Source organism: Camelus bactrianus, chromosome 3, assembly GCF_048773025.1.
Source record: "Camelus bactrianus isolate YW-2024 breed Bactrian camel chromosome 3, ASM4877302v1, whole genome shotgun sequence".
NCBI lineage: Eukaryota > Metazoa > Chordata > Mammalia > Artiodactyla > Camelidae > Camelus > Camelus bactrianus.
In genome coordinates, this window is record NC_133541.1 from 65,955,315 (window position 1) to 65,969,721 (window position 14,407).

Genomic DNA, 14,407 nt, shown 5'->3' on the forward strand with positions numbered 1-14,407 from the left:
ATGACATCTGTGTCACCTGGGAACTTGTCAGAAGTTCAGATTCTTTAGCTGCATTCCAGACCAATGGAATCAGCAGCTCTGGGGGTGGGGAGCAGCACCCTGGTTTAGTGAACCCTCTCTGGAGGGGGTTCTGATGCACACTCATGTGTGAGAACCCCTGCTTTTTAAGTTCTAAGACACATGTGCACCGGTCTTCTCCTATATGCTAATACTATTATTATTACTGTTATTGGAGACATTATCTACTCTCTGGCATGGGGACTATATATATGCTAATTAAATCCTTATTCAGTCCTACTTCTAAATTTACTGATGAGGAAAGCACAGTGGTCTGGATATTTGGAGCATTTAAAGAGAGAGGTAGGAGTCTACTGAAAAATTGTGCAGTTTAATTTATTATTTCCTCCACCTGCTAATAATTTTTTTATTAGGATGTAGTTAAGTAATACACAGTAACTGAATAATTGATAATTAGTTAACCAAAAATTACTTATTGAGCACCTGAATGGCAAAGAGTATTAAACACACCCAAGAAATCCCTCAATAAAAATAGCATTACATCTAGTACTTAGTCATTTAAGGCAATGTTTTCAATTATGTCCGTGTTGGAACAGAATTCTACTTGAGGAGGAAAGGAAAAAGGAGGGAAGAATAAAAAGGAAAATCAACCTAGCTGCAAAGAACCAACTCCATAAAAGGAAGAAATACTCTTTGAACTTATAAGGCAGTAATTCTCAAGTTTTAGTGGGCAATTTGTTGACATCGACAGGCCTGATCCTCCCGGACGTGATTCAGTTCTTGTGGAGCAGAACAGCACTTGTTTCTCCCATGTGATTCTCAGCCGCACTAAAGTTTGAGATCCACTCTCATCAGGAACATTTGTTTGAGTTCAGACTTAATAAAGAATATCAGGATACCAGGTAACTATAAATTTCAAAGTTGGAGGCAATGAGTCAATGACATGTCTCTTTAGTCAGACTTTAGAATTAGTGAGCTGGCATTTTAAAGACAGTATTAGTTTATGTACATTATTTCCTGAAAAGGAATTCAAGATCACAATTCCTTTTCACATACCTAAAAGACATCAGGATACAGAATGGTTTTCAGGACAGTAAGTCGGCGCTCACACCAGCGCAGAAATAATAAATAAGTGGTTGAACTTACTCGTGCATTTTGGTAACAAGCGCTCTGAAGCCCTGCTCTGCAGAAGCCAGGGACAGGAAGAGCAAGCCTGCTGCACGTCTGGATGGAAATGAACAATCAGAGCCGCACAGGAAATCTCTGGGCAACTGTCGACATCTCACGTCAATTAGAGTTTATTAGCACTACTCTTCAAAACAGAGTATTTGAAAAAAATATGTACTTGCTTCTTAAGTCACTCTCAGAAAATGTCTTTTAGAACAATGAAGACAAATGCCAATGCAACGATGCAGTTTCCAGCCACCATTTTCTTTACTAGCATAATGCTACAGGCCTCAAGAAAATAAAGGACAGAGACTAATCGTGCTGGATCCTGCTGGAGTGCTTTCCAGGTTTCGTTAATAGGTGTAGCAGAGAAAAAAAATATGGCAAGAAAAATTAAGGAAAGAATCATTATCTCAAGTCCGTTGCTCCAAAAGCTTTGGAGACAGTTTCCAATGTCAAAAATGATAAGGCTCCAAAAGAATAAATGTTGCATGGACAGGCCAATAACTATGACCATGTTAACTGCATCCCACATGTGACTCTTTGGTAATGTTTCAAGAGATCTCTCTAAAGTAACAGAAAAATTTTGCCCTGCATAACACTTCTCTTTATTGCCTTTGCTACTAAAAAAGCAACCTAACGGTCCCTTTACTACTAAGACCAAGAGCAGCAAGAGATGGATTAAAATGATACAGACGAACAAGAATAATAGAAGGATTTTATCATGGTGGAACTAAAGGACTTCTAGAGAAGCTACACAAAGTTTCCAAACAATAGCACTGTGATGAGATGAAAGTCATCAGCTTCATTAATATCAACACGGTGGACTGGATTAGGCCAGATGGGTGAAAGATGAGTTAGATCATACAGAAAGAAAGAAACATGTACTGAGCAGCTATTATGTGCTGGAGCCCTCATACTCCAGTGTTTTTCATAACAAGTACTTTTAAGGTAAAGAAACTGAAGCACAGAGAAGATAAACACCCTACTTAAACCCAAATGGCTAGAGATTGGCAAGGCTGAGATTTGAACTGGAATTGCTGATATCTGATGATTTTCCCTACTATATCTCAATTTTTGGACAGAGCTTAAGAAGTTCAATTCAAAAAAATGTATTTACTTTGTACAAGATTTGTTGAAATACTTTGACTTATGTTTAGATGAGCCTATCTTTGGGTATAGATTATCCAGGCAGGCTAATCAGGGGCTTAGAGTAAGTAAAAGTTGGTAACTGGCAAACGCTAGCATATATTGTTCAGTAAAGCATATGAGAGTTTACCGTACTCCGTAACAAATTATAGTCTAATGCTTATTAATAAGGTGGTTAAATTGTAGAATCTTCTATGTAAATTAAGAACACCTCTATGTTCCAATTCTTGTTAATAAGGTTTATTAATTCCATTCTTTAAAAAGCTGGATCACTACTAATAGATTCCTATTATTCTAGATCCTGATCAAAACACAGAACAAAACCAAAAAAAGTCTATTTAGACTTAACATGTGGCTAAAGGAACATTCACTCATACCAATCTTCTCCCTGGTATCTGCAAATACTTTTTGGCTTTTGTTATCCTGGATTTTTTTTTTAACCTGTGTACAACCTAATCCTTCCAAATGAGACCCAGACACTGTGAAACTGGAGTGAAATACATTGCTTGTGTCTTTACAATAGCTGTGCGTGGAGGTAGTCCTTTCCTTTATTTTCAGCACAGAGGTGCACATGCTTTTATTTAATCAAATGATCCATGAGACACTACAAAGAAGAGATAATGACAGCCTAGAATGACTGTTTTGTGCTGCAAAGCCTGGATTGTGGAGCAATATTAGCTCAATCCCAGGCACAGGCATGTTCTATCTTTTCCTTTTCCTGCTGAGTTTATTCCAGTGAATTACACCCGGATGATGAAGCCCAACAAGTAGATTTGTCCTACAGTTCAACAGCCCTCTCAAAGCAGGACTGCCTCTACAGAACAGCCTCCCAGTGCTTTGTCCAGCCTAGTTTGAAGTGTCTCATCTAATAAGAAAGCTTCGATCCCTTTTTTTCCTTAGAAGGTGATTCACTGGCATTATAATCCTTAGAGAACCTCTTCAGGTTTTTATCTGTAAACTTTCTTTCCTATTTCTATTGCTTTTTGATACAACTTACGGTGTCTGGAAAGTATGTTTAGTTTGGATGTTTTAACAACCCTCTCTAAACTTAACTGTGGCTAAACAAAAGTTCATAAGCTTTTAGTCTATTTGCTCAAAATACATACAAACAGAAAATCATCATATGCGTTGTAGTCTTGTTGGTTTGCTGAAGTAATATATAAGTTTCCACCAATGATATGGTAAAGAAATAATGTGTCCTGGATTTGACTTACAGGAACTTCTTTTTGAGGCTTTCAATTAAAAGTTAATTTTTTTCCCTGAGGGTTTTACTTTCATACCTGTTGATAGAAATAATACCTGCACTTTTCTTGGGTGTATGTCACATACAGTTGAGTTGTTCAGAATGGAAGCATTTCTGCACAAGATCACATTCCTGTTTACAGAGCCAATACCTCTTCTTGGTCTGCTGGGTCTTCTTTCAACCATTTTTGTGTGATCCTACCATAAGGTAGTGCTCTGATATCACTCTGCAGTGTTCCGTATTCTGTGCACTCTTTTTTGCCCATTTCACATTACAATCCATTTCTCATTCTTTTATATGCAATATAGTGGCATAGCCCAGCCTTCTCCGTTTAAAAATATTAAAATTTCTCTTTAATTCACTACAATGTTCTCATAAGACAGACTGTTCAATTAGCTTTCAGTCATCAGAATCTAAATGTCTAGTGGATGGAGATAAAGAAGAAACTTAAATACTAAATATTTGAAAGAACTGACTGCACTCACTGTTACCATCCTTTACTGGGAATTTAAACATCTTTAATGAAATTCTGACTTACGAGTAATCCAACTGGCTTCACATAATTTTTATTACTTTCATGAGAAACATGGTAATTGCTGTACACATTGCTTAATGTTTTGTGTCCTAAAATACCATGGTTTTTTTTTTTTTGGCGGGGGGGCAGGGAGAAATTAGGTTTATTTATTTATTTTTTATTTTTTTAATGGAGGTACTGGGGATTGAACCCAGGACCTTGTGCATACCAAGCACACACTCTACCACCTCAGCTACACCCTCCCCCACCAAAATACCATGTTTTGATAAATTATAAATGGTATGCTTTTGGAAAATCTGAATATCCCTGTAACACTTCAGTCTTTTCTTTCCATTATTTTGCTCTCAAGAAAATTAAGATAATGTGAGTAACAATGACATTCACCCAGCAAGTTTTTAAGTTTTTACCAGGATTGTTTCATTTAGTATAACTCAGTTACTGTCTCCTGGACACAGGTATTAATCCTTATAAATAAGCAGATAAAATTTTCTTTCAAATCGCATTCTGTTTAAGTCACAAAGCACATATATACTCTTCATGTAAGATTTTATCTGAGCTATTTAGGTTTTTCCTGTATCTGAAAATGTTATGGGAAACTTCTTTTCATACACATCTCTAAAAGTTCATCAGAAAACAAGCATTGCTTGGGCAAAGGCAACGAGGTTAGTTATCAGAGTACCCTTTGAATATGAATACGAAAGATCACATTCATCCAAAGGAGACTTGGTCACTGATTTTCTGATTTTGTAAAACGGGACCTCAAACACAGCAACATAACAGCCCTCAAACACATCCATCCACTGATGGTTTAAGGAGCTGTGGAGGAAAAGGGTCACATAATGCAAGAAGGATCTGAAAGGCTGTCAATAAAGACAAACTAAAGGGCAGCTCTTACTACATACTGCAACTCCACTGATCATCAACCCACAAAGGAACTCTACTGCTTGAAGTCTTCACCAAAACACTCATTTCCATGACATTCAGAAAGAGAGAAAAATTGGTCCTGATCATTGCCTTTAGCTACTTCAGGACAGTGGCATCACTTCTCTGGGCCTCAGTTTCCTCATTGGTAAAATAACTGACCCTTAAAGGTTCTGCTTTTATAACTCAATTTGTCTGTCCCTCAATATACGTTCGGAAAAAAAGACATTAGATCACTGTACCTCAGATACCAAAAAGCTACCTTTTAAATTTGCCTATTTGATATTCCAAAATAAGACAGTTTAAGAGACTGAGAAAGGTTAACAAAGAATATTTAAGGATGAATACAACCAAGTGGAAAGTATGGATAAGTGGAAGACTGATTTGGAAGCAGAAAGTGAAAAGAAGATGTGGGAAAAGTCATTTAAAAGGGAAATCCTTAAAAAGTAGTGCTTCTGGAGTTGGTCCTGGTGGCAGGACTTCATTCAGAATGATCATTCTGAATACCTGCTGCAAACAGAACAAACACAACACAGAACACCCCTGAGTTCTGCTTCCTTGGCAAAGGAGGGTACCATAGAAATTCACCATAATTGTGGATCATTAAAAAAAAACAGAAAAAAAATTTTCCAAAAGGTCATTTTTCATTTAAGGTAATGGTACAAGTCAAAAGCAGTCACTCTGTGTGTTGATGGCTAGTGTATGAACATATAAGAGGAAATGCTATTATTTGTTCTATGATACAGATTAACGTCAGTGAAGGCAGCTATCGTAGACTGAAAGGAAATGAAGAGGCTTTGATAATTAAAATAAGCTCACACACATGCAAGACTGCAACAACAACAACAAAAAGCGTGAGGGGCAGAAGATAAAGAGACGTGGTTTTTACTTCCTCACTTTTCAAGTCAATGCATGACAACCTGGAACCTGCCTGTCTGCTTGAGACACTGCAACAAATCTTAAAATGCTAAAAGGAGAAACATAGTTTTCAGTCACCAGCAGTTTAAGAGCCAAGAAAAGAAAATGGCAAAGCCCTACAAGTGTAGCATTTTCATTGCTAGATCTATTGCTAGGTAATCACGTACTAAGTGTAAATTTTCAAAGAAAGAGGGAAACTCTTGAAGGCAAAGCAGTAAGTGCATTAGTAACAAATCACTCCATGCATAATGCAGAATTACAGCAGAGAAAAAGGATGACAGAGCTCATTATGCTTAAGTCGTGAAAGAGTAAATAATACTAAATTGTAATGGCACTTAAAACAAATTCTCTGTGGAATTTTAATTTTTTTCTTTATTTGAATCAAAAGCAGAGTCGCTGTTTTCTAATTCAGGGGATTTTTTTTTTTAAAGAAAGAACAGTAATTATCCAGTATGTATATAGTGTAAGACCACGGTAATAGAAGTAAATTTTTCTCAAATAGATGATACAAATTTTACAAGAAGGGAAGAAGAACCTTCATGGACCCTCCAGACAGTGCTATGATAGTCCTGGAAGGTTTGTGGGCCTCTAGCTGTTAAGAATCTGGGGTATTCAGGCCCATAAGGAACTGACTTCAAAGCAATATGTTAAATATACGAAGTTCTCAGTTTTTTACAAATGAAGAAATAGAAGTCACTTAAATGGCTAAGAATAAAAATTAATAAAGAAGGCAAATGAATACATCTCTCTGACAGCCTATTTTAAGAAGTGAATTTAATTCACATTTAACTTTCAAAATTACTATTCAGAACCACAAGTCAAGAATATTAATGTAAAGGATTTAGACATTACCCTCCAAAAGAAAGACTTCACAGAGACATAAGATCCAACCACTTCATTTTCTGACAGTTCCTAAAAACAAACAAATATTTAGCTAAATTTTGAGGTGTTCTGAGAATACCTGATTAGCCCAACAAAATTAAAACAAGTAAAACCCCCTAAATTATATATCCTAAAGACACTTTGAATGTTTATAAACTGTAAGTTTCCTTCTTCTGAATAAATTTAAGTTTTTTGTCTTATTCATATCTGATACAACGGTAGTAAAGCTTAGAGAGGATTGTTTCTGTAATTTTTAACTAATCGACTTACCTCTTTAGTCTGAATTATTAACTCATATATCTCAGAATCTAACATTTTATTTTAGAAAGTAGAACTGTTTAAACACACTTTAAAATTTTGAAATAAACCAGATATCTGTTTCTTTTAACAAAACAATACCACAGACCTTTAGAGCATTTTTAAAGAGTGACAGCAGAAATCTTATTTATAAACATGTACTTAGTCAAATTTGGTTTAATTCCTTACTAAAAACTTCCTAGTTTTATGATATAACATTTAATATATATAATATAAATTACTTAGTTAACTTGAGCTCCCCAAATATAATTTTAAAAAGAAATGAATACTGAAAAAGGTGGCTATTTAGCTGAAAAGAAAGTAATAGTTCACGTTGGACATTTTATTACTTAATCCTCAGACTTCCATAAAGCAAAATCAGTTTGACTTTAGGAAATCAAAACATAGTTACTTTTTTAAGAACTTTTAAAGTTACATGCATTCTTTAAATTTTAATGTTTTTTAATCCTGTCTCTGGGTGTCAGTTACAATAAAATTATGGAAAACTGATGACAGTTATGGGAAAGCATCAACCTTTCACTGTGATGCAGAGGAAGCAGTTTTGTAATTTATCTGATTATTCCACGATTTTATGTTGGCAACTAAGATGGTACTGGTCCAGCACCTCACAAGATGCCTAATGCATAGTAGGTACTCAATAAATATTTGTTGATTGACTGTTACCTGGAATTCATTTGCTTAAGGATATATATTCCCTTCAAAAATCATATCAGAAAATAATAATGAACTGAAGTACTTCAGGATATGCAGCAAGTTGAATAATGTAAGTTTAGAACTAGAATTACATCAGAGTTTGTCCATGTAATCTACCTGAGCTTTTTACACAAAGTCTATTTCTTAATTAAACTAATTACATTTTTCCAAGTTACTTGCATAGGGTTTGGTCAGGCAGCGTGACTAATGTCAGAAGTCATCAGGAAAAAGTCTGGGGTTCAAGACATGGTTTTACCATCACTACACAGGTCTAATTCATTTACATTTACAGCTATGGTTCTCATCTATCACATTTGGCACATTGTCATTATCAGTTTCTTAAAAAATCCATAAAAATATACTTACACTTGGACGATGGGGCACAAACCTTAGGTGGAATGACTGCAATCTTTTTTGATGCTATGCTATTGTTTAACTCAAAAAACCTTATTCTAGCCTCTGGAAAAGATGCATGTGTTTGTATTCTATTGCCAATTCTCTTCTTACTTTGATTACCAGTTCTATTTTAATTAAGCATCATACTTAGCAAAATGTGGATAAATTTTAAAGTCCCAATTTAAGAAATTACTTCTTGATGCTCCTTACACAAATCATTTCCCCAGAGTCAATAATGCAAGTTATATAACCAACATTGAGTGTTTCCTTAATGCAAAAGTGAATTAAGGTGACTTCTGTTGATGTGAAAATCTTGGCTCTAGTCTCGACAGTTACAACAACTAAGATTACCATTTAGCATTTAGAAATATTGGTACCTCATTTAAAGTTTAGGTGGTCTAAGGTGACTAACAGTGAAACTGCGCCAACTCAGTATTCTTCCTCAGATGAGCACAGAGGGTAATGGTCTAATGATGTGATTCGTATGCAGATGGCAAAACGACATTGATAGATTGGGTGGCGGGGGAGAGTTTTAATGATCAAGATTTAGAACTTAGGTTTCTCTGTTCAAATTTGAGAAACAAAAATCCTAGTCACATTTGGATCCAAGGAAGTCCCCAAGCTGTGCTTTCCATGCCACGTTTAATTACTTCTGTCATTATTAATTAACTAAAATTTATATTTCATTTTACAACCTACATTCTCATGTAAATTTAGGTCTCTATTTCAAGGAAAACAACTTAATTTTCCTGTGGATTCTTGTGCCATTTATGGCTCTGATGAATGTAAAATTCACAGCAGACTAGCCCAGGCCTTCTTTTCACTAGAGTTTCCAGTAACAACAGTAACAATAATAATGAAACACCTGGCATTACGATAATGAATTCTAAACAAAAGAGGTGATTTTATTATGGAGGGTAAGAAAAGCAGAATAAAGTCTTCATGAATTCCAGAGGAAACTTGTCCTAAACCATGAATGTAGGTATTGAGTTACACTTTTAGTCTCCATCAAGACAAGAGGTTGGTGAGTGAGGGAAAGCATCATTTTAAAAATGGTAAAATTATAAAGTAACAACAAATGGAAACAGAATAAAACCCAGAGGTCTCAACCTGATAAAGAAAAATTACTGAAGTTATTCTTAATGATGAATCACTGAACTATTTCTGCTGAGGTTTTGAATTGATTAAAGTAGCAAGATCCACTGGTAGTATCTTTTCTAAATCTATTTTTTGCCTCCAAAAAACCAACATACTCTAAGAAAATTTCTTCTCAAAGATCAGAAATCCTAGTATGAATCTAAAAGTTAACAAGATTTTAAACTAAAAAATCTGGAAGATATATACTTTTCTTCAGAGAAATAAAACTAAAGGACAGTTCATTTTTTCCCCTAACAAATGAATATGATGCTATTTTTCAGTCTTTCTATATAAAATAAATCATAGAAATCTTTGAGGGCTTCACCATCAGACAAACAAGGATTAGCCACTGAACTTTTATTGAAAGTGGTGCTTGTAATTAGCTTTACTATGTACAGGCCTTTAAACATATCACATGTTATTATAATTCAGCAATTCTATGATACTCAAAACACTCACAATAGATTTGAAATTGTGAAGCCTGAGATTCCAATTTAAAAGTCAAGCCAGGTAGTAATATACACAGCAGGTTTTTATAGATTAATAGATAGATACAGATAATTTCCTTTCATCAACACCTCTTTGGGCACTTAAGAGGTAATACTTAATAAATAATTTTCATAGAGTTCCCTGGTCAGACTGTAATCACTAGTTATCAAAGCTGTGGCTCTCAGATGCTTCCAGCAATTTGACTAAGACTTTCAATAGTTACGTCATTGAAAACAGTGACATGAAGTAAGTAGGAATGCTATCTTCTTGTTTTCTTGGTTCCTCAAATAGATTTCCATATCATTTATACTCATGAAACAAAAATATGATTCCCCTGCAACTCCCACTGTCCTTTTAAACATTGTTGAAGGGAGAGTGACAATGTTACCTCCCCAGAGGACCTGTCCTGTAGCTGAAGCCTGGCCTTGCTTTGTCTTTTAGGTTTTTAGAAATTTTACCTTTGGTCTTTTACATGCATGTGTGCATGTGTGTGTATATGTAGATATAAATACATGCATATGTGTGTACATATTGCTGTCAACCAGGGCTTGTTTAACCAGTCCTTACAAAACTGTCATTAATTTTCATTGTACACATTTAGGGGGCTTTAAAACCAACCTATCTCCTCCCAGCCACACTCAATTTAACATATATATGTATATGTTAGCTATATCTGATATACATTATATGTACACATATATACATGTTATATATATATATCTATCTTTGAATTAAAGGCCATGTAATATGTGAATCAATCCTTAGTATCAATATCCCAGAGCCAAGTTATGAGTTCTCTCCCTTTGATCGGCCCTGAAAGGGCCTTGGGAAACCATGAGCTCACTCAGTAGCACACGCGAGCAATGTGAAGGCCAACCAGCGATCCCACAATTAAGCATCTCAGAGCTGGTGCGCGGGCATCAAGGAAACCATCCTCTGCTGACATTACACTTTGTCCTTCCACTTTGTGCTAACTCATTCAAGTTCACTCCCCAAAAGACACACATTTAAGAAATTCAACAAGAGCAATCAAATAAATGTAATGCCATTGGTTATAGCAAATCCCTGTAGTTATGAATTACAATACATAAAAATGTATGATATTTTATACCTATGGGAAAACATGAAAAGAGCAAGAAAAAAATCATCTCCATATGAAATTTAATTATGGCTCCATGTATTTTGAGGGGATAATCAAATGTTTATCAGCAATCTGATATTTCTATTTTAAATAAATTTACTACAAATTTTAGGAGTGTAGTTAATCGAGGTAAAAATGCAGTCCCTTATAATAGAAACACGCTATTTGCCCTTTGTTTATTGCTACATTGTGGAATCTTAGAAGTCTGAATTATGAGGTTGACTTCACAGCATTTCCAAATAACACAGATTTGGGAGTATAAGTAGTAGCATAGTAGGGATTTTTAAAAGAATTTTATATTTCCTTCAAAAATATGTAAGCACCTAGTTTTTTCAAAGACACCTGCATAACCATTTGAAATGGGACACCAAAGAAAAGCCATTTTGGACACTCACAGTTCAGAAAGTCAATGACCAATAACGTTTTCACTTTTTGCAATTTTTTTTTCAGGATCATCTATTTATTATCAGGATAGGAGGTCTTTGTAGAAAGGACATGTTAATAGTGAAATAATGCCTTTTTTTCCACTATGTCTGACTGACTGTGTGAGATACTTAAAAATGTGTTAATCTGTTTCTCTACCATTTCTTAAATTAAAGCACTTAGAGGTTTTCACTGATGCATTTTTAATGTGTCATCCAAGGTGTCAGGTTTAACTACGCCCTGCAGACTTACAGGGTTGAGAATGTTCTCTAGTTTAAATTAACAATATACTTGCCAAAAGTCTTATTAAAAATTGCCTCATTCACCCAGTGGATAAAGTGTTTTATAGTTCATTAAAATTATGCTAAGTGATTAAAATAAAATCTTTATAAAAAAGGTATGTTACTAAAAAAAAAAAAGCCATCAAGTAACAGAAAATATGCTAATGGGACGTCACCCCATAGTCTGTTATATTACTCAAAGGATGAGCTCTTCTTAAAACAATTTTTAATTGTTATTGTTGAAAATAGGAACTGCGACATGTGTATTTTTATATTATCACAACAGTTATTTCTCATAGAATTAAAGTGATTTACTGAAAGCACGTAAGTTTATTATTACATCCACTGTTAAACTCATTCTTCTACATTAAAACACACACACACAATGTAGTAAAAAATCATTTCTGCTTGCCATCTATAGAGGCAATTATTTCATTTTTGATTTTCCATTTTTTGTTTGACCCCAGAAAATGTATTCACAAAATTCATATATACCTTCTCTTCTAAGCTCATGAAACTTTCTTGTTAAATAATTTAGCCTTAGAATAAATTATCAATCATAAGCTTCTTCTAAAGAATAAAAGATTGCAATAACTCAAAACATCACCATTTCTCTGCCAAAATGCATTTTGTCACCTAAGTATAATACTTTGACCAGGATAATTATCCAGTTGCCCAAGTTTAAGGAGACATGGATCCCTTTCTTCTTAAAATAATATTTTTCTATATGAGCTGAGTGTGGGCAGAATTAGAAATGTGCACAGTGGAAGGTGTACAGAATGAATGTTTTAAAGGATGCTACTATCCCCAGAAGAGGAAATATTATGGAATTCATAATTATTTACTGGTTAACGTACCATTCAAATATAGCACGTATTTTATACATTCTTCCTTTTCAGATGTAAGGTTAGGTGTATTTTTTTTCTTACTCATTTTTAGGTGGTAACACATTTACTCCAAATAATAGCGAAGTCTGTCCTGAACAGCAATCACAATTTCTCTGCCCTCAAGTTGGCTATTCACTTCTCTTGTTTTCATTAGTAAAATGAAGTACAACACCACATTATGTGAGCGCCACAAATAAGGTTTCCACTGAAAGAATCTGCTATTGGCAAGACAACGAAAATGATGAACAGATATTTAAGTAAGAGGAAATTCCATGAGCTGATGCCCTTGTATACAGGGGAGAGGTACACATTAAAAAAAATAACAATGTCAGTTTAGCTTTTCCCCCTCCATGATGATGTCACTTCTGAAAAAGACCTAGGAAACGAAGAAAAACTCCACACTGAAGAGAATATCTAACAACACTCTCTGACTATATTTAAGTCTTTTGCCACAAAGTTTTTAAATTTCAGATTTTTGAGCATCAGTAGTGCTCAAAGACAGGCTGCATACCAAAGCCCTGTTACAAAAAGCAGACCTCATTCCCGTAAACCAAGATTCCAAAGAAGAAAATGACCTGTTTATATGAAAAATTTACCTTTGACTTTGAGTGTATTTATATCAAATGTAAAATGCCTCTATGTAAATGTCATGTAAATAAATAATATCCTCTTTCCCAAAGCAAGAGGAAAAATCTTGACCCACACAAGAAACTTCAAGAAGATTGAAATCATTAGAAAAATGATGCATTTCTACAACACAGTAACAGCGATACACAAAACTACATAGTATGGTCATTTATCCCTTAGTTTCCCAAGAAGCACAATTGACTTGAACACCATCCTTTCTCCTTCAATCCTAGGAGGAAAGAACTGGGGGAGGAGTCTCATTGTGTGTGAAGGATGGCAGACTAGGTGGTAATTGAAATTTCAAACCTTGCCTGGATTTTGAATTTAACACTCTGCTCTTGTAACACTAATCTGGTTGAACATGACACGTTTTAGGGGACAGTGACAATCTGAATTAATTATCAGGTATTCAGTATGTTCTCATAGGAAAAAATTCAAATGATTTTCTCCTACTCAGTATTCAATATCTACATTAAATTTTATAAAATTGAAAATCCCTTAGGCTAAAACCCCAAAAGCCATATTATCATACACACTAAAAATAATTTGCCAGGTACTCCAGTAAGCGTAGAGTTAGACACAGGGAATTCTGTATCTTCAATGGAAAGCTAGAAAATGTACCAGTTTGGATGTACAATTGGATTATTAATAATAAATTAAAAACTCCAAGATGTACAAATAGTGAAGAAAAGATGTTTATTATTTATTTTAATTTCTCTGCAGATCAAAAGAAAAGGTATGGATTTATGTTGACTTAATTTATACTTAAATTTAAAGATAAATTAAATGAACTATTTAAAGAATCTTTATATTTGTTCTTTTATATTACAATAAAATGGATCATTTCCACCAATTAATACTAAAAACTATATATCTTGCTCTAGCATTTTATATTAAGTACATCTAGAAGAGAGATATTGCTACATATTAATGGACTGCAGTGTTTTTACACAGATATTGGATAATATAGACACAGAATGAAGAAAGCCAAATTATATGAATTTTTAAAGATATATGAGAATATATACTTTTAATGTAACACTAATTTTGAAGAACAAAAAAAAGTGTAATACAAATATGAACGGTGCAAACATTTCTTTAAGATTTTTGAAACTTTGTTTTGGTCAGTAAAAAACATAACGAATGCTAAGTCAGAAATATTCACCAACTTTCCTTAATAAA

The 14,407-nt window shown here is 34.3% G+C and overlaps 1 protein-coding gene and 1 non-coding gene across 17 annotated transcripts in view; both read right to left on the bottom strand.

The window, feature by feature from the left end:
- The window catches only part of MCTP1 (multiple C2 and transmembrane domain containing 1), a 483,190-nt gene that overhangs the window by 203,733 nt on the left and 265,050 nt on the right, over nucleotides 1-14,407 (bottom strand). For 10 of the 16 annotated variants that reach the window (XM_074360364.1, XM_074360366.1, XM_074360363.1 and 7 more), the window contains one exon: nucleotides 6,804-6,863. The exons of 5 other annotated variants lie outside the window; for them this stretch is intronic. In XM_074360364.1, the coding sequence (XP_074216465.1) occupies nucleotides 6,804-6,863 (60 nt within the window). Of the gene's footprint in view, nucleotides 1-1,164; nucleotides 1,243-6,803; nucleotides 6,864-14,407 lie in introns of all 16 variants that reach the window. One more of the 16 variants, XM_074360371.1, reaches the window with a different exon arrangement.
- On the bottom strand, nucleotides 4,282-4,355 carry TRNAT-GGU (transfer RNA threonine (anticodon GGU)). Its single transcript has one exon. It is a non-coding gene; the product is annotated as a tRNA-Thr (tRNA).